At 44.3% G+C, this 20883-nt stretch overlaps 1 protein-coding gene across 1 annotated transcript; it reads left to right on the forward strand.

The window, feature by feature from the left end:
• The first annotated feature begins 16097 nt into the window (after nucleotides 1–16097).
• On the forward strand, nucleotides 16098–20694 carry gbx2 (gastrulation brain homeobox 2). The gene is made up of 2 exons (XM_056370763.1): nucleotides 16098–17149; nucleotides 18689–20694. Exons 1-2 carry the CDS (start codon nucleotides 16630–16632, stop codon nucleotides 19222–19224), a joined length of 1056 nt encoding a protein of 351 aa, XP_056226738.1. The 5' UTR covers nucleotides 16098–16629; the 3' UTR covers nucleotides 19225–20694.
• The last annotated feature ends 189 nt before the right edge of the window (nucleotides 20695–20883 follow it).

A 20883-nucleotide genomic window follows, 5' to 3' on the forward strand; every position in this document is an offset into this window, starting at 1 on the left:
CCAGTTACACAAAATCCACTGACTCCTGTTACTGAAAAGACATTATACTACAGTAGAAGGAAACCTGTCAAAATATTCTCACATAAAAGTACAAAGTAAGTAAGTCAGTCAGTCAGTTACAAATGTCTCCAACAAAACATGTTACATTGCATATGGGGGTGGGGGGTGGTGATAAAACAACTACCTAACCTACTGCCAGTGATATAGATGACCTGAACAAAATAACACAAACACCTTGACACCACAGCTACAATCCTCTTGGAGCATGACTTCAGTGTTGGCATATCAGTTATCTGCCTCCTTCATTGATTACTAATAATCTGTATGATCCCTACCACACAACCAAATGAGATTCAAGCACTTGTTACATCCAAGGACTCACTGACTTCTCCTACCACTGTCAATGATTCCTCTTCCATTATCTCACAGACTCATTACTGCCACCGTGTGTCCAAATCAATAATGAAATCTAAAGCCAAAATAATAAAAATAATATAATCTGCCAACACTAACTAAAACTGCTACTACAGACACTGTGTTTGTCTATATTTTACACTCACATAAAGATCACATCACATTTTATGACTAATCTGTGCAGAAAAACAGATCTTTCTAAACACTTCACTGACCTCTTCCTCACCACAAACATGCTCACATCTTTGGTTCCCTCACACACTTCATACTACATGATGCACGTGTAAGTGTGTGAGATGCTTCTCACCAAATAGTCCATCAAGGTAAGACATCTCCAATTGGACCCTCTGTATTCGTACATCAAAACTTCTCTTCCCCCATCTCACAGTTGATGAGCAGCAGACCAGCTGGACCTACCACAACAACCAACAAACAAACAAACAAACATCAGCAAACCAATGGTGCCACAGCACATTTAACCCACTACATACACTGAACTGGACATTTCACAGTGTGCACCTTTACTGCCTCTCATCCATGTTGATCTAACAAGTGGGACTGTCAAACATCCAGCGTGAAACAACACTGTAAGAAATGAGGGACTAATCACACTCATGTAGCTTCTACTGCTAGACAGCTAAAATACAGCTCACACAAGCCAAGGACTGTACACTTTGGTTGTTGATCTCAAATAGTCATGCTTCTTCTTGTTGTAGTAACAACAAACAAGACAGAGGCTATGTTGTTACATCACCTACTGCACAGTCAAAAAAAACTATTTCCACAGCTACAGAGGTTGAAAACAACTTACAGTCTGTTCAAAAGAACCAATGGACCATAAACACATCTCAGTGTGAGCTGACACAGTAAGGACATCAACTGTAAGATGGTGAATAAACTAAGAGCCACAGAGTTCATATGCCAACAGCTAAGTAGACCATGTAACACATGAAGTTGTACATGCAATATACTGAATGACTTCCCACTTCTATCTCACCTGACATCAGGTAACACTTAACTGGGCAGCTCCAGTATCAGCACCACCATCTTACAAGGACTCCTGTAGAAGAAACAAGACAAGACCAACAGGCCTTTGACACACACTCAGATATAAGTTGATTGTCCAAGTTCTGTCAACAAACTTCATACTAAAGACATTTACATACCTTACTACACTATGACATTTTTTAAACATATTATACTGAGACCCCCCCCCCCTCCTAATACAAAAGCAGAGTGACAAGATTGCAGTCCAGGTGGGTTCACAGAGCGGAATAAACTCCATCACCTTATCTGCTTCTCGCTGCTAATCCAATTATTCAAAGTGTCCAGACCGCCGCCTTGTTCACGCAAGAAAAAGGCCCCCGAGCAGCAAGACGCCTCACTGGGTTTGCTCCAGTTGTGGTCCCAGAGGAGCTGCCGAGATAAACGCACACACAGATAACCAAATGAAGTGGTAATTAGTGGATCGCTTTGTTTTCTGCTGCTCATGTGTCATGTCTACATCTATATGTATTTATTTATGTGTATGTGATATTCATGTAAAACATTACATACCTGAAGGGAAAGTCAGTACAAACACTTCACTGGTACAGATTCATTGTTTTGCTTTGGCAGTATTAAAGTTTCCTTTTATCCATCAACTCCACCTTCAAACAGGAAGTCAGATTACATTACAACCCAGATACAGAAAGAAATGCAGCATTTTCATGTTTGCAACAACATCATTTACACAGTGAGCATCCTCCAGGTCTGCAGAGTCAGCGGGTGGGCAGCCCAGTGACATCAAGTCCCCAGGACAAATCCTCAGAGGAATCTCCTACTCTTTAACTGTCACATTGAACACACCGCAGCTCTGACCTGTTAAATATTCCCTCCTCATCAGACCTGGTCTCATCAACATAATTGTTTGTACATTTCACTAGAAATGGGTCAGATTCTTACAACACTACAACTGCAATATCTCATCTACACAAGTGTTCAGACCCTTTGACTTCATTTTTAATTTGTGCCATAAGGTCTCACATAGCAGGTGAGGACAAAAACCAAACCATGAAGTCCAATATAAATTTAGGAATCAAGTTCAGGTTAGGTTCTTCCTTTTGAAGGTTTACAAGGTTCCCACCGTAACAACAACAACAACAACAACAACAACAACAACAACAACTCAAAGCTGTAATCACAGCAAATGGGCATCTAAATACTTTTTTAAATGACAGATTGATTTCATTTTCAATAAACTGATGGGCAGTTAAATCCATTTACACTTCAACCAACAACACAGAAAAAGCTGCAGTACAAAGAGCATAAGACACTAATTATCTTCCTCCTTACTGCAGGTTTCAGGAGAGGCACATAGATGGATTGGGTGTGTAGTAACCATGACACACAGTGGCCTTCACTTCAGGGACGTTTCATCCCACTGCATTATAAACAGCCTGAGTGTTGGAGGATGTCCAGGTACAGTCCCAGTGTTTCCCCTGTGGTAGATTTCCCTTTGAATCTCACTGGATTACTCTGATACTAAAGATCATTCTCAGGCAGGTTTTGCATCTTTTTGATCTGATCTCTACATGGATTTAAAGATGAAGTTATGAATGAAGAGCCCCTGAGTGCAGATATATGCGTGGGAGGAGCAAAAGCAGCTATGCAACTAACAACCCAGGCTTCTGTTTTCAGAGGAGGCCATAAACTCACTCACCATCAACTTAAAACCTCTCACCCTCCCCTGCCCACCAGGGTCTGTGATTAGCCAGCGGCTCTGACCTTTGCGGGGCCGGGACAACAATTAGCTGCAGCTCGGCCGGCTGTAATTGAGGGGGACAACAGCTGCCTCTTAATGGCACCTTCGCCTGTTTTCAGCCACACTGGCTCAGGAAGGAAAAGTTCCACCTTAAGTTGAAACTCAAGGTGCTGAACAGGTTGGAACTGCTCTGTCTCTCCTGGACACTCCAACCTGTAAGCCACCATCTCACCGCAGTGCTTGTTTTCACCAGTTCAATACAACCTACACACCACAGAGAAAATAAAAAACTGCAGTTATTTCACCAAACTGACTCTGACAAAGTAAATTTAAGGTTTTATCCACCTTTAACTCCACTTTCCTCCTAAAAAGACACAATCTATTCCTTGTTTGTACCACTAAAGAGATGCATCTGTGATTAGCAACTACATCCACTGACTAAAGGGGGAGGACCCTGCAGGAGCTTCACCTGTCAGATCAGGCTGGAAGGGGAGGGAGACTCATCTGAATTTCAACATCGACCCCCCCAGAGGGAAGCAGCATTTACTGAGATAGTAAACCCGGCTGACAGAAATAAGGATACAGTGTTTTACATTAGTGAGCTGATTTATAAACATGTCCAACTGGATGACATGAACATTGTGCCACTAACTACAGATTCAGTTGCTATCACAACTGACAAGGAGAAGCAGCAGGTGATCAAATATGAGAAGCTGGAACCTAACTTCATATTTCATCTGAGCTTGATTCATTTTTACAGCTACATACTTTTAAAATCACTGAATTTACAATCACAACTGTTACCTACTGCTGCAACGTGAAATCATCTACACTTTCAATATCTTTATTTCACTTTCATGTTCAGTTTAATTATATTATTGGATTTGAAGTGTTTACTGCTCCCATTTACACTGAATCTGTGACATCATCCGACTGACTGACTGACTGACATCCAGATGTTGACGTTGCAGCAGCTCAGAGCCGTTTGTTAAACATCCAGATCTGTCCGATTAATCGGTCATAATTTCATGCACTAAAGAGTCATCAAAGTAATTAGCAAATGATTAGCAAATGATCTGGAATTGCTCAAAATCTGACTTATTAGCATAACATTAATTGCTTTGTTTCATAAAAGCCAGCTGGCTAATTGTTCTCTGTTCCCCCGAACACTTAATTGATCCAGAATGGAGAGGTGTGTGTGTGTTGCTGTATGAGTCATGAAAATACCATGAAAAACCTTCCTGCTGAAAATCACCAAAATCAAAGCATATCTTGACTCAGATTTTTACATAAAGACAAAATTCAATCAATGAATCAACTTATATGCAAATATGATGATCGATTAATGGTTTAGGTTCGATGGTACCAGCTTTTCACATGAATGTTTTCAGCTTCCTCTTCTCCCATTTCATTTCTCCATCCTTCTCTTTAAAGGAGCCATTTGTAAGTTATAACATGATGTGATCATCACATCCGTCACCAGCTCCAACCTTGACCCCGCCCTCCCTCCCTCGCTCTGCTACAATCACGCGACCAATCACCACCCTGACCTTGTAAACCACTGTCATTACATGTCTCCGCCCCCAGTCACTCATCGCATACAGGTGACACCCGTGAACAAATCAAACACACTCACAGCCGCTCATAATCGCTCCTCTTATTGCCTTCCTCACGTTTCAAACACACACACATGATCACAATGTGGCTTTGACCTTTGACCTCTGCACATGTGCTGCTCTCATCTGGAGCAGATCATCAGCCAAAAAGTAAAATTCATTCATTCATTCATTATTCCCTAGATTTCAACATCTTCTGATTCTCACTTTGTCTCCTTTGCAGTTACCTTCACTTCACTGTGCCCAACAATCTATAGTCAATAATCAATATTGACAAACATTTACAAAAGTATTCAGACACTTTGCTGTGATGAGTCCAGAACAAACATCACAATCATATAAAATGTCCCACAGTTCACACTGCAGGTCATCAACCACCAAAATCGGTGGCTGCAGTTCCTCTAACGGCCACTAGAGTCTGGCTCCAACAGTGAGTCAGTCCCCATAGACTCCCATGTTAACCCGTCCAACTTTACAGCAGAAATAAACATGTTTACAGCCTGGTACAGAAACTGTTTTGTTTATATAACTCACTTGTTTAGATTTTATTAAGGACTACAGTTATGGAGAATTGAGGGCGTGACCTTTTTGTCCATTTTGAGATTAGCTGGGAGTCAGGGGCGGAGTCAGGCACTGCCAAGACCCTAACAGTGGAGCTTCAGAAACCTGTGCGTGACATCCATCTTTATTTACAGTCTGTGGTCAGGACAAAAAGGAACAAGGATATAAAACCGTTTCTGTTCCCAGGACAACCGAGGCCTTTGTCTATATTGAATATATGTTGCCACATATGTGTCTTGTACACGTGGATTCAAGACACTCAGATTTGAAGTCTCCCACCTGGAGACAAAGACAGGAAGCCGGGGACACGATCTCGCCGTGGTTCTCCCGATCCATCCTGCTTTGATTGGAGACAGAAGACGAGGCAGCGATCCGAAGGAGGCCGGAGTCGGAGCGCTGAATGATGAAGACGATTATGTTTCAAGGGTTTCACGTGGCGAACTGGAATTCATGTCCAGCCTTAATAGTGCTCGTTTTCTGCCTTGTTCACTCCATTAGCGGCGAGCGGGGGGCCCGAGTGCCGGGCCTGCCGCTAATTACGGCATGAGGGATGATCGGCGAGGGCTCATTACCGGCGGTGCGGGCCGAAACATACTGTCTCTCTCCTGGATAATGATGTTGGATCCGTGGAGAGGGGAGGCCGGCGCTCGCCGCTTCATCAAACGTCTGAATGTCCAGGGGTTAACGTGGCTGTTGACTTCTCCGTCTCTGTACCGTTTCCTCTCTGAATCAAAAACTCTGCGGCCTCATTAACATGAAGCACAAGTGAGAGCAGGTTTATATGTTCACGCCATCGCGAGTTCAAATGAAATCTGCTTCACTGCCGCGACACAGTACGATCTGTTCTGTTCTCTGGAACGATCCACAAACTACTTCACAAACATCACTTCGATGGTGTTTCAGTCTCTGCACGCACAGCTTCATATGAACCCTGACCCTAACCCTCAGAGTCCATTTAAATACACAATAAACTCAATTTAACTCCCTTAAACACTCATTAAACAACAACAATAAACAACATGTAGGGCTCAACTTTTTAACCACTAAGCATCACATGTAGGTTTTTGACCTTTAAAGTTACATTCATACCGTTCACCTGCTTCGTTAAAGGACCACGTCTGCAACTGTAGCTGCCGGATCATTATTTTCTACAAGTGTGAAAACCTCGTTCAGAGTCACGGTGACGTCTGTGATAAACAGAACAACACTGACACAGCGACTGCAAGGAGGAACACAATGACCGACGAACGCACTTTACTTTGAAGGTAACAGGATGTAAAGTCATGTTTCCATGATCTGGTTAAACTGTCGATCTATTTCATCAACAGGTTCAGGCTGTGAGACTTGATTCCCTGAACATCTGACAGCAAACACTTACACACACACACACACACACACTGCTTCCCATCTTTGTGCTAAGCTAAATTAAGCTAAGCACTTTCAAAATGGCATACTGTTCCTTTAACACTACATTTGTCTCTGTTCAGACCTCTCTCTCTCTCTCTCTCTCTCTCTCTCTCTCTCTCTCTCTCTCTCTCTCTCTCTCTCTCTCTCTCTGTCTGCCCCCTGTCTCTCTGCCTTGGAAACCCCTCGACTGTCGGACTCATTACAGCCTCTTACCTGACACAATGAAGCAGAACTAAATGCTGCCTGATGTTGAGCCAGCGATCTGTCACAGCTCTTTCAGCCCAGCGTCTGAGAGAATAGAACCAGACCAAAGACAGAGATCAACTCAACCTCAAATCTTTCTAATGTTCAATTCTGATGTGATTTTTCTACATAAACAGAAAATCTGATTTTTTTTTCTTTATCAGAAGAGCACCAAAAAAAACTGCTTCAATTTGATGATCAAATCCAGAGGGATTTACAAAGAGTGTGACGGTCTAATAAGCTCAGACTGACTTCATTCCCACAGAGGCTGTTTTAAATGAGCATCACAGTCTGGGTGGGAAATTACCAGCCCCCCCCCCACTGTGTCAGAACCACAGACTACAAATACAGTGTCATGAGTTTAATATTTAAACAGCCACAGTTTTCACACAGAAAGAATTCAAAACACTTACAAGCTCCAAACTCAAAAATTTCATGTGACTCACATTTTCTGCTCCAAGATAAATTATTCAGAAACTACAACTCCCATGAGTCTTAGTCATCAAAACTCATCAAAATATCTTAAAGGACAAATCTAAATATGATAAATCTCATTCCTCTTCACCTTCCTGCTGCCCCAAATATTCACTACAGCACCAAACATGGATTAATCCACCGCTGAAAATAGTCCCTAAATGCACTACTTCCTCCTGTGTTTGTGGTTTGGATTAATTAATAGAATTTATTAACAGTTTAGTGAATGAAAACACATAAAGTACAGTTTCTTCCTCATCTATCAAAGGACATAAGTAAAGAAGGAATAAATTAGAGAATAAATGAATGACTTCAGGTAGTAACGAAGGGAAAATGAGGCAGAAAACCCTGAATTCAGACTGACAGGCTGTCTGTGTTTAACCAACAGATTACAAACACATTACAACTGACCTCTCACCTTTTAACTGATACATGAAATCTGATTTTAAGAAGAAAGAGCAACATCTCAGATCTCCAAACGACCGTGAAAACCAACAAGGACACCGGAAGACACAGCTGATGGAGGTAATGAAGACAAGTGAAGGACGCAGGGAGAGAGGAGTGAGACGTTTCTTGTGAGAAAAAATCAGAATCAGAGCAGTTGAGGGGTTTTTTTTTTTCTTTTTAAAGACAATGCGCTCATTCATGTGAAGCCTCTCAGACGCACAGAGGTTGGTTTTCATGGCGCCGGCGCTCCCGCTCTCGTCTTCCCTCGCAGCCGAGCAGACAGTGCCTTCATGTCGCTAATGGAAGCCGACACAGTTAACCCAGAGGAAACCGGCACAACGAGGCAGCTCTAACCCAATTTTAGCAGCCGTCTCCTCGCATCCTATTTCGGTGATTGTACCAGCAGTAATTAAGGCTGTAATAATTAAATAACTCTTTTTTAGCCTGTGTGTGGGAGAGAAGGTGAACATCTCGCCAGATCTAATTAGCTCGCCGTCTGATTCTTCTTCCTCCACCGTCTGGACCGCTGAACCCGTGTCTGTCCCGGCCGTGGTCGTCTCTAATTCTCTGGGTTAGCCGCGGTGGAGAGCGTATATTTACCTGCGTGTTTTTACACACAGAGGTCAAAGGTCGAGCTGTGTGCCTTCACATGTATTGGCCTAAAGAGGGAGGAAGGCTGGTTTCTGTGTGTAATAACAGTCATTACCGGCTGCAGGCACACCTGCTTTGAGCTGCTGAGCAGGGTTGGAAAGTTGAAGCAGGTTGATGGATGTTTGACTTAAAACTGTGAAAGCTGAAGCAGATTTTTCAGCTCTCACGACCAGCTGTCGTTACGACTTCACTTAGGAGGGTTCGTGTGATGCGGGGAGCTCCACGTCATCACCGTGAGGCGAAGACCTGCAGCGCAGTCGCCGCACGCCTTTCACACCTGAAGACATCACCCTGGTCTCTCTCTTCACTATTTTCTGTCCGTTCATACATGAAATGATTCTTCAAAAAGATGATGGAAGAAAAGAATCATGAGCTGTATTTCAACATACTGATAACTGTTTCAAAAACACCACATTCCTCTAGTTTTCAGTTTGTGCCAGACTCCAGAACTTTCGACACGACAAAGTGCATCAAAACTGTATCAAACAAAACTGTCCACGTTTCCATCTGCTCAACAAACCACCACACGGCTCACTCCTGTTTCTTTCACAAAGACACAAGAAAACAGCTGCTCAGTGCACCAGCATCCAGCAGACAAATACAGTCTGAGATCACTGGATTTACGTTTTGTATTCTGTTTTAAAGTAAGTGTTTGTATTTCTGTGTGGAGCTGCAGGGGTAACAACGCTACCTCTACATTCATTTATTTAATTTTTCTCTGTGATTTATTTTTACTTTATAATCATTATGACTATTTTGAATTAATTGTCATCGATGATTGTGTTTTTAAAATCTGTATTAACTAAGAAATACATATATAAATATATAAAAAGCAGGTAATTTCTCTTTATTCCCTGAAGAATTCATTGTATTCATATTTTTGCGTTGTGTATGATGAGTTTTAAATGAGTCTTTTGTTGCTGCCTGCTGATCTGAAAATGATTTTACGCCCATTTTTATGCTCCTGCTCTACATTCACATTTTTATTCACGTTCTCTCTGTTTGCAAATAAAGAAACACTGAACGTTTGTATTATCCTCCCTAACTGAATAAACTGAATATTAATAATTAATTCAAAATGAATCTTATTTGTGTCCAGTGTAGCATGTAATTAACGAGCAGGAATCTACTCGTGTTTGCAGAAGGTCATACTGATGCGGTTTGTTTTAATGGAGCTCTAGTTAAATAAATGCTCTCTGACACCACAGACACATCAACAGAAACGCACATGATTTCTTTCAGAGAGTCATTAAGTAAAATGAAAAAACAGGTTAGGCTAAAAATGACAGAGATCTCCTTCAACACGCCGACTCCCAGAACTGTATTTAAGCGGCTGCGAGCCTCCTGCTCCACTCCTCGCCTCAGGGCTTCATCTATTTAATCTGTCTGAATTTTAAGGTCCAGATCACAGCGGCAGACTCCTCTCTCCTCCCTCTGCTCTGTAAACCTGCCCCGAACCCCCGAGGAGACGACAGGAAGTTCCCCAAACTCCCACAGCAATTACTGAACTCTAAATGTCCTCAAACAGTGACAGAGGATGTGTCTGTTTAGCATATTTATTTAGATACTTCATCTTCTTCAGACGTCTTTTCAGAGTGTTTTCATTGGCCCACAGGGGGCACTGTTGGTTAATTTGACCACATTAGGAGCCTCAGCTTTAACTGTACTTTTATTTTGGGGGGGAAACAGGATTTTCTCTCTTGTTTTTGCCGCATGGTTCAGATAATTTACAATTTCATAAACGTAAAAATGATGAAGAGATTCTGTAAAAATGTGATAGATCTGAGGACTTGTAATTAATGCCGCTTTCCTCGTGTTGTCTGTTTTATCATGTGAGCAGTAAAGGTGGTTTACAGTTGAGTTTAATGAGTCCAATTCTCAGACATGACGCTTTAATTTCTATTTTTAATTTCCAGTCACATGATCACTGGCTTTTATTCTGAAAGACGTGTCGAAACATGAATTTACTAAACTACAAATAGAAAGATGAGATCAAAAGTCTGAGTGTGTGGCTGATGTCCCAGTATACCAGCGTCTCTACGGAGCGTCCACACCAGATGTCTCACAAATACCACTGTCCCACGATTACAGTGTCCTAACAAAGTGTCTATGACGCTCACAGAGCGTCCCAGTGAGACCAGTGTCCTTACAGAGCGTCCCAGTAAAGCATTCTGATAATAATGGTACAAACATTAATTATCGTGGCAAATGGCAGCAAAGTTTATTGTATTAACCTGAAGAACCGCCTACCTGCGGTCACATGACTCTCCTGTATCAAGTTTAAAAATACACTGAACATATAAATATTGTTTATATATTGTATAAAGTGAAAAGGGTGAAAACTGAAACAAGATGCAGGACGAGAGAAGGAGAAGAAGAAGAACTGTGGAAACGATGAACAAAGAGAAGCAATCAGCGCTCACTGACGACATTGACGCAGAACACACAACGCATGTGTTTAAAAACGCCTCGACCCTCTGGTTTCATCGATCCACACGAGAACAGATGAACTGGGATCTTAAAGAGCCGCAGACGACCGGGTTACACTGCAAAAACATGCTGCTTAAATCAAGTCTTACAGTCTCTCCCGTCTGTCACTAATTCATTCACCAAAGAAAGAAGAAAAGTATGAAACTTTTTAACCTGCATTTTCATCCAGTTCAAACTAACAACTGTATTTTCTATTTTTCTCACAGTCTGAGCTGCCAAAGAATCTGCACTAAAACCAAAAACAACAGACTTACAGGATGGAGATACGTCTGAATTAATCATTTAATAATACCTGCAGACACATTTCCATAAAATCAATAGGTTGCTTTGTCATTTTTTTCTGTAAATATTTCTTTTCTCTACATTTTGCTTCTGGAAAATTATTCAAAAAATGTGACGCAACCAAACTGGACAAATTATGAACCCACCATTGGACTTTCGGACTCGATACAAGGATTAAATGACTTGTTTGGACGGAGGTTTTCTGCAGTGCAACAATCAATACTAAACCCTGCTTGCTGCCAGAGCATACTTAAGAAACTCAATCCCCATCATCCTCCTCCCTCACTGGATCAGCCGTCGTCAGGGCAGGGGGCGACCTCGGCGGCCAATCAATCGAGTCCCTTTCAGCTCTGATAATCAAAAATCCAATCGGCGCTCTAAATGTTAATTGATCTGAGCTTTGAGACGGAGGCAGAGAAGCTCGGTCTCGTGTTTGTCTTTTAGGGTTAAAAAGATGAGACGTGTTTCTGAGTATCTCAGTCAGCTGGTGTCGCCCAGCTCTAAAGTGGATCTTCCTCTGAGACCAGAAATAGAAGAAAACATTATGTTTTACTCACCTAAAGCCAAAGTCGTCATGAGGCTCCACAGTCTTTCCTGCATGTGGCGCCTTCCTCTGCTCCAAAGACCTGGAAACACAAAATACATTCCCATTGGTTTTCCCTTATTTTCAGAGGCTTTCACACATGACAAGAACGTTTTTAAAAAGATATTTAAGACGCTCAACCCGACTTTAGTTATTGATATATTTTGGTGACTTTAGAGGGAAAAGTTTCATGTTATGATTCATGGTTCCGTCCAGCAGCAGGTAAAGATGGTTTACTACCTGCACACAGGTCAGGTTTTTTTTAGTCCATGAAACCAAACCCTGGTTGGTTTTCCCGCCTTGGTACGATTCGTTTGTGCAGGTGTGAAAACCGTGATCACACACGGAGGTGGTCTCAGTCCCAAACGAACTCTGGAGCGGTTTGTTTGTGGTGTGAGAGAGTTCTGAACTGGATCCGACTCCACCAGCAGGTCAACTCACAAGTTTGAGCTCGACGTTTCCTGTAACCTCCTTCCTGTGTTTACTTTCCTGCTCCAGACGATCTGACCAATCAGAGGAGAGAACGTTCTCACCTGGTTTCTAATCATGCATTTTGGTTCATTTGAATTTATTTATCTGTGTGAAAACAAGTTTAAAACCTCATCAACTGAACCGGAGCAGAACAACGGGACCTCAGAACATCAGGCTGTTGTTCCTCACAGTGGTCTACACACAGGTCACTCAGATAACCACTCTTCAGAGTGAACAACACGTCTACAACAGAAGAAGACCACATCAGCTTCCACTTCCTGTCACCAAGACCAGAAACCTGAGTCTGCAGTGGACTGATGAAGACCCGGTCTGATGAGGGTGGACCTGCAGTCCAGGTGATGGTGGTTTTTCTCTTCTGATTCTTTTCTGAAACTTGTTTCTCGGAGCACGACTTCCTCCTTCACGTCGTCTTCCTCCAGAGTCGATTTGTTTTTGAATGTTTGGTTAAATCTGTTGACGAACGCTCGCTGAGGCCTTCCTCTCCTCTGGTCCAGGCCTCGCCGCTCGCTCAGGCCTCAGCCCGCCTGACAGCGCCCTGTGTTTCCACGACTGTGTGTTTGTGTGACTAAATGTGTCCTGGCATTTAGAGGCTGATGAAAAGGTTGATACCGCCACGCTGCTCTGCTCTGACTGAATCGTGTCGGGGCGGCGTCGACGCTCGGGGCGACGTCCCCTCCACCCTCCACCCATCCATGCAGCTGTTTCTACCCCTGCTCTGCTTCTCGGCCGTGGTGAGAGTTTCATAATTGCTTTTCCCGCCACATCCCCTCCACTTTACAACATGTGATGGTAATATCAGCAAACTCTCAGAGATTGTGCCATTTAGCTTTAGACCTAAACGCTCAGGGAGGGAGGGGGGAGGGGGGGGGGGGGAGGGGGGGTGTTTTCTCTCCTTTTTTTTTTAACATCAAACTGCGTCTGGGTTTATTTCAGTAAACGCTCCTCAGCCATTCACAGGCCGATTATCGCCGCTTGTTGCAGCGACTGATGATCTTACCAGGTAAGCAGCTCCTATTAGAGGGAGCTTCATTTAGTGCAGTGTTACACTCCAGCTGCCCCCCCCCCCCCCCCCCCCCCCCCCCCCCCCCCCGCCGCTCCACCCCAGCCACCACTACACCTTCACCCCCTCCCCCTCCTCCTTCCCCTTTCCCCCGGCCCATAATGGATGATCGCAGTGCTCGGCTTGCATGCAGGAAAGGTTTAATTAAATCATAGTCCAATCATAATCCATGTTGTTAATTAAACTGGATAATTTATAAGTACAAAAGAGGGTATTTATTAGCTGCTCTGCGGTGGTGGCAGCGCTGTAACGTGCACGCTCCCCGTGCACGGACACATACACTTATACACCCCCCTGCCCCCTCCTCTGCCTTACAACCTTTTACTATTGATGCCCCCGCATGATTGATAATGAGACAGAGACTGCTGTACTATTTGTCTAATGGCCGTGCAATTAAATTCCCTTGTAAATGACCCATGCCTCATTTCATCCTAATCTATGGAATTTTGATTGAATTTGTCAGCCCTAATTGAAAAATACTGCTATTTAATGTCTGCATTGCAGTTGCAGATCAGGCCGCCTTTAATGAGATCGTGTCCCAGTGACCCTGAGGAGGGGGGGGAGGGGGGAGGGGGGGTATCCGTGCATGCCCTTGACTCAGCCCAGGAGGGGATGGGATGTAAGGGGGGGGTCCGGTGGGAGATCCGCTGAGGGTCAGAGGTCACCCGTGTCCTGTCTTCCTGTGATGTGTTGCGACGCCGGTGGCATCGACGAGGTTTGCATTAATTGATGAGGAAGCCATTACAGGATTCATTAAAACGGAGTTTGATGCCGACGCAGGAGCAAATATTGTGATTTAAAGCTCTGCCGCCGCCGCCGCCGTGCAACGACTCATCACCAGGAGCTGAGGACGAGCTTTACACACCGCCGTCAAAAATGAAGTCAGGATGTTGATGATGGAATTAAAGGATTTCTGTGCCGATGCAGATGTGACTGTTTGTCACCATGGTTACAGTTCACACCTTCACCAATAAGAAATCTCTAAAAAAAAAAGACTGATTCACATTAAATTTGTTGGATTTAAATCTGAAATCTGTTAAAAACAAGGCAGTTCTGTCAGATGTTCAGACTGGATCAAGTACTGGACTCAACTACAAGGGGGGGGGGGGGCTGTAGAGAACTGCTCTCGTGTCCTGTGGTAATTATTCATCCATCTCCTGGTAAATCTGGGGCAAAAAAATTAAAACATATTTCATGTATTTTTTAGATCAAAATTTGAATTTCAGCTGATGAAAACTTTCAGAGATCGTGGTTCAGATTTTATTTGTTCATTTCACCCACCTCCTGGCCTCAGCGTGGGGGAGGGAGGGGTGTGTGGGTGAGGGAGGAGTGTGTGGGTGAGGGAGGGGTGTGTGGGTGAGGGAGGAGTGTGTGGGTGAGGGAGGGGTAGCTAAACTCTGGCCACGTCCTCATCATCCTCCATCACACTGCTGAAGATGATGAGTTCAAATGGGGGGGGGTCATTCTGTTTCTGCTTTTTATTTTGAAAGTCCTGACTGGAAGTTGTGGTTCCTCTCTTTCCGCTGCTTTGACGCTTCCACCGACAGTCACATGTTGTATAGCGACTGATTTCTGTTATTTTCTTCATATCACACCTTCCTTTCAGAAATTTTCAGAATAAAAGCTCAAAATAGCTTGAAATAAAGTATTGCGGCAAAATCGCTAAAGAGGAAGTGATTCTGTGGGAAACTGAGTGACGATCGATTTTGTTCAGTTTTAAAAATCATATAATGAAAATAATCACGCCAGTTGCCGACCTCTGGTTTATGAGATAAAAGATGTGGCTCGTTCCCACGTCACTTCAGTTTCCTCTCGTGACCAAAGATGGCGACAAAGTCCAAACAGTCGTAGACAGAACTTCATCATCATCATCATCATCATCATCATCATCATTTCCTCATGTGGAAACTACAACATGGAGATTGTAGTTAAAAGCATCTTGTTTTTGCTGCCCCTCCCCCCACTGTTTCAGTGATGACGATGTGTACTCCAGGACGCTGTGACATCACCGTTTGTTTATAAACAACTTGAAAGTCAGACACTAATAATTCCTGCAGCTCAGGACGTCGCCGTCATCGTATAAAAATTCACTCATTTGTGGAGCCACAGATTTAAATGATTCATCGAAATTTGTTGCCAATTAATTTTCTGTCAATCAACTAATCAACCATCTAATCTCTGGAGGGCTGGATAATGAAACTGTCATGGTGGACCTCAACAGGGGCCCAGAACAAGCTTTTGCCCCGGGGCCCCTGAGGAGGTGAGTCCTGCCCTGGTCTCCACAGAGAGGAGTGATCAGGAGCTGAATCCACTTCACTGAAGGTTAGGACTGAGAGATCTCACTCCACTGAGTACTGTGTCAGAGTACACACACACACACACACACACACACACACACACACACACACACACACACACACACACACACACACACACACACACACACACACGGGAGCTGGAGGTCAAACACCGATTATTTACTGAATATATTCAGTTTATTATTTACAACGATGTGTTTTCACATTCTTAAATGGCCCGTGGTCCCAATTTGTGTAATTGGCGTTCATCCAGGAGACCAAAGGCGACCTGTGACGTCATCTCCGTCGACCAATCGGAGGACGGAGCGCGGTGACGGGGGCGGCGCTCTCGCGGGGAAGACAGCGCAATTAAACAGAGGGGAGCGCAATTTAAATCCAAAACATCTCTGGACTCGCGCTGAGCAGGAAACACACACACACACACACACTCACACACACATACACACTCTCTCTCTCTCTCTCTCTGAACCTCAGCGGGTGAGTGTAGGAGAAGTGTCCGCTGCAGTGGTGTCGGTGTCCGGTCAAGTTGAAGTGGAGCAGGACGCTCATCTCTCCAAAGTGCGCACGGCGCGTCACCGGAGCGGCGGAGAGACGCAGACCGGAGCAGCGCGTCGTTCATGGTGAAATATTCCGGTGGAAACTTAAAGAGTTGATTTTTCCTCCTGACTCTCTTCCCCCTGCTGCACCAATGGAATGGTTTTGTTTATTCGGATTATCGCTCCTCTGAACTCCGGTGTCCTCACAGAGGCGGTGACTCCCGCGGCTCCACCGGGGGTCTGTAGTCTCCCCGCGGCCGCCCACAGCGCTCCTTCTCCGGTCTCCTCCTCCGAGCTCCAGCGGTCGTTCATATGAGCGCAGCGTTCAGTCCGTCCTTCATGGTGATGCAGCGGCCACTCGGAAGCACCACCGCCTTCAGCATCGACTCTCTGATCGGGGGGCCCCCGCAGCCCAGCCCGGGACACTTCGTCTACACCGGCTACCCGATGTTCATGCCGTACCGGTCGGTGGTGCTCCAGCCGCCGCCTCCGCCTCCTCCGGCCCTGCAGCAGGCTCTCCCCGCCGGCCACCACCCGCACCCGCAGATCCCCAGCCTGCAGAGCGGCTTCTGCTCCAGCCTGGCGCAGGGCCTGACGCAGGGCATGGCGCTCACCTCCACGCTCATGGCGTCGCTGCCCGGAGGATTCTCCCCGTCCCAACAGCACCAGGAGGCCGCCAGGAAGTTCGGCTCGCAGGCGCTGCACGCGGTCTTCGACAAGGCTCAGGAGCTGCGGCTGGACGCGGAGGACGGGAAGAGCTTCCTGCAGGGGAAGGAGTCCGCGGCTCTGCAGGCTTTCCACGACACGGACACGTCGGTGCAGACATCCACAGGTAGGCGGCTTCCTCATCCTCATCACCCCGGAAAAAACGCTCAAGGTCCGGGTTCAATAAGGCGCAACTGGCGGGAAAAGAACCGGAGCCACAAACTTCAGATGTCCATGTTTGTCTCTTAATATTTAATCTCGAAATATTGTCCGTGTTTGCGCTTCAAGCTGAGGACGGCTTCTTTTTAAATGTCTCCGCGGTGACTTCAAAGATTTCAATCGACAATATTCACGTTTTGTTGAGATCAATCGAAATAAATAGAAACAGAGAGAAAAGAAAGATTTGAATCTTTCACCCGTTAAAATAAAGGTGTATTTAAAGGAAAAATAAAAGGCGGTGAAACGTGTTAAAATATCTTCACTATTTCTTCACTTTTGAACAGATTCACTTTGATACAAAAGACGAGATAAAAAAATGAAAACATTAATAATCTGCTGGTTTTCTGAAGCTCCTCTTCTCCGTTTGTGTATTTAAATATTTCTTTATTCTTTGCTTCAGTTTGTCCGGATCTAAATCGCAGGTGGAGTTTTTTTTTTCCGGAGGAACTTACCAAAAATAAATGATGGTCATAAATTATTCCAGGAATCTGAAGCAGAATGATGTTTTTTCGAGAAGCGCCGGAGGCCTCGTTTGAATATTCTGTAAATCATCGTTTCATCGGAGGAAACGGAAAAAAGAAATCTGCATTTCGCTTCAGACTTTTGGGAAATAAAGATTTTAAAGTTAAATCTCTGCACGTGTTAATTTTAGGTGAATTTAATCTTCAACCTTTTGTTTATTTATTGAAGAAAAATGGTCATTGAAACAAACAGCTGACAGTTTGTTGACCTGCCGCATAATAAATCATCCGTCATCAAATTACATGTTGACACTTCGCCGGCGCCTGTTTCAGCTTTTATTGCTTCATGATGTAAAACAGACGCGTTACTTTTATTATTTGTGATGGAGTCTGACAGAACCGCGGCTCCGGCGGCTCCGCTTCACGCGCGGACAAACAAACCGAGGCCGCGCGGAGACGCGCCGTGCGTAATTACGCGTGAAAAATAAAACTCCCTGCAGAGCGCGTGTTTTCCGCTCTGATCCAAACACTGATCTGATGATGGACATTGACACGGGACAGGACGACGACCCCCCCCCCCCCCCCCCCCCCCCCCCCAACCACCAGAATTTCCCCATCCCTTTAATTCAATCCCGCAGATGTCACAGACAGCCCGGGTTTCACTTTACAAACACGTTTCCTGTCAAAATAAAACTGTTTCCGTTCAGTATCAATATGATTGAAGAACTAAAGACTTTATATTTACACTTGATTTAATTTCTTACCAGAATAATGAACTACATTCTGACACAGCTCAGATTTCAGTTTAAATCACCTTTATTTCTTTCCAATAAAAACAGAAACAGAAAGGATCATGTGACAGATCTCAGGATAAAATCTTCAGGATTTTATTGAAACAAAAATAAAATGTTGAAATATTTTTCTTTGTAATCAAACAGCTGGATGTGTGGACAGGGGTGTTAACGCGTCTCTCCGCTTCCTCCCAGTCAGAGCACTCAGTAAAGAAGACTCCAAGGAGGACGAGTGCGGCCGGAAGGACGAGAGTTTCTCCATGGACAGTGACTTGGACTACAGCTCCGATGACAACCTCACCTCCATGTGCCACAAGGAGGACGGGGACGGCGGCGGCCTGGATGACGGCCCGCACCTGCACGGCTCCTCCGGCGGCGGCTCCGGGTCCGGCGGGGGAGCGGGGAGCGGCGGCGGCGGCAAGAACCGGAGGCGGCGGACGGCGTTCACCAGCGAGCAGCTGCTGGAGCTGGAGAAGGAGTTCCACTGCAAAAAGTACCTGTCGTTAACCGAGCGCTCCCAGATCGCGCATGCGCTGAAGCTGAGCGAGGTGCAGGTGAAGATCTGGTTCCAGAACCGGCGCGCCAAGTGGAAACGGGTCAAAGCCGGGAACGTCAACAACAAGTCCGGGGAGCCGTCCCGGAACCCCAAAATAGTGGTCCCCATCCCGGTGCACGTGAGCCGCTTCGCAATAAGGAGTCAGCACCAGCAGATGGAGCAGGCCAGACCGTAGAAGAAGAAGAACCCGGACTGAGACACGAGCCGCTTCTCCAGTGACTGAATCCCGTGTTGATGCTTTTATTCTCTTCAAACAGATTCTTCAGTTTCCGGCAAATTTAACATGAAATAAATGTCGGTTCCGTTCCCGCTCTTCACTCACTCACTCACTCACTCACTCACTCACTCACTCACTCACTCACCTCTGTGCTTTTATTCAGTTTCATTTGTGGCAGATTTTTCAACATGAATCTGATTTTCAGAACAAACGTGGCACCGAATTAAAAAGCAGTTTATGTGACTATAATATAAAATATATGTTTCACATTGATCATCAAACTAAACAGAAAACATGATGTTCCTTCTTCAGATTCAATGTTTGAACCAAATAAAACCTCAGCTCAGACCACGAGCTGATGTTTCTCACTTCCGGTTTTGTAGGTTAATTATAACAATAACTGATCATCTTTGGTTTTAAATCAGATTTTAAGATGAACGAAACTTTGCTGAATTTCAAGTGTTTTATTGTTTTTTTTAAAGATTTAAATCAAATTAGTTTGATCAGGAACAAGAAGTTAAATCGTCTCATGAATCTATAGTAAAATAAAATCAGCAAGCTGTTTGTTAAAGACAGACGTTTCTCAAATATTTTAATTTCATTTTTGAGTAAGAGTGTAATTAATGGTAAAATGTGGCGGTGAAGTTCCAGAATTTCACTCTTTCCCAACGGAGTTTGGTTCCAATTACAGAGGACGGACGTTTTTGACAGGTCACATTAACAGATCTTTAATTACATTTCTGAATCTGACAATGTGATTATGACTCAAATGTCGCAGTGACTTTAGAAAATCCCACTTTTTCTTCACGGAGTTTTCATCAGAGAAAACGGCGTTTGGATTCTAGATCCGTCTGAATTTAACCCGATTTGTTTTGTTGTTTTTTAAGGATGATTTCAGGCTTCACTCTTGTCTTGCTCTTCACAGGAAATTAAAAAAAAACAAATGTAAAGCCTCAACACGAGACTGAGTGACTCGTGAAGCGGGACTTTTCTCTGCGGGAGGATCCGCAGTGTTCACAAACATCTCATCTCTTTTTGGAGCGACACCAAAAATCTGCGCGTAAAGACACGGAGAGGTCACGCGCCGCTGAGGAGGAGGATGATGATGATGATGATGAAGAGACAAAGTGACATGTTGCACCTCCCACATGTAAATACACACGGGACCAAACTGAGGACATGACGTGTAGATTCACGGCGCGTCACTTTCAAACATTGTTGTTGATTTCAAACAGTTTTTACGAAGCTCGTGTCTGTTGCTACTGAAGATCTGAACCTTTGGATCAAACTGTTTCTGCTTCATTTGGTTTGTTTCTCTTCCTTTGGACAAAGTGACGCTGCTAATTTATTTATATAAAAATTGTGCAAAAGTAACTAACATTCCCTGAAGATATACAAGTGTGAATTAAAAGATGAACCGTGACCAGATGTTAACAGCTGCACAGTCTCCATTCATGCTCTGGATTTACGACCTGTCACTGAACGTCACACTCTTCTCCACCAGAAATCAGCTCACACACAAAACACTAAAATCACCATTTATATAAATGACAGTTTCATAGTACATGTCTTTGTACATGATTTCTTTGATTTTATTTTGAAGGCCCAATTTTTTAA

Source organism: Seriola aureovittata, chromosome 24 (assembly GCF_021018895.1).
Source record: "Seriola aureovittata isolate HTS-2021-v1 ecotype China chromosome 24, ASM2101889v1, whole genome shotgun sequence".
NCBI lineage: Eukaryota > Metazoa > Chordata > Actinopteri > Carangiformes > Carangidae > Seriola > Seriola aureovittata.

What these genes read in the sequence shown, in the direction of transcription:
- gbx2 (XM_056370763.1), top strand. Translation starts at nt 16,630, where the DNA reads ATGAGCGCAGCGTTCAGTCCGTCCTTCATGGTGATGCAGCGGCCACTC. An exon ending in GTCGGTGCAGACATCCACAG is followed by an intron (nt 17,150 to 18,688) that starts GTAGGCGGCTTC and finishes GCTTCCTCCCAG; the next exon opens with TCAGAGCACTCAGTAAAGAA.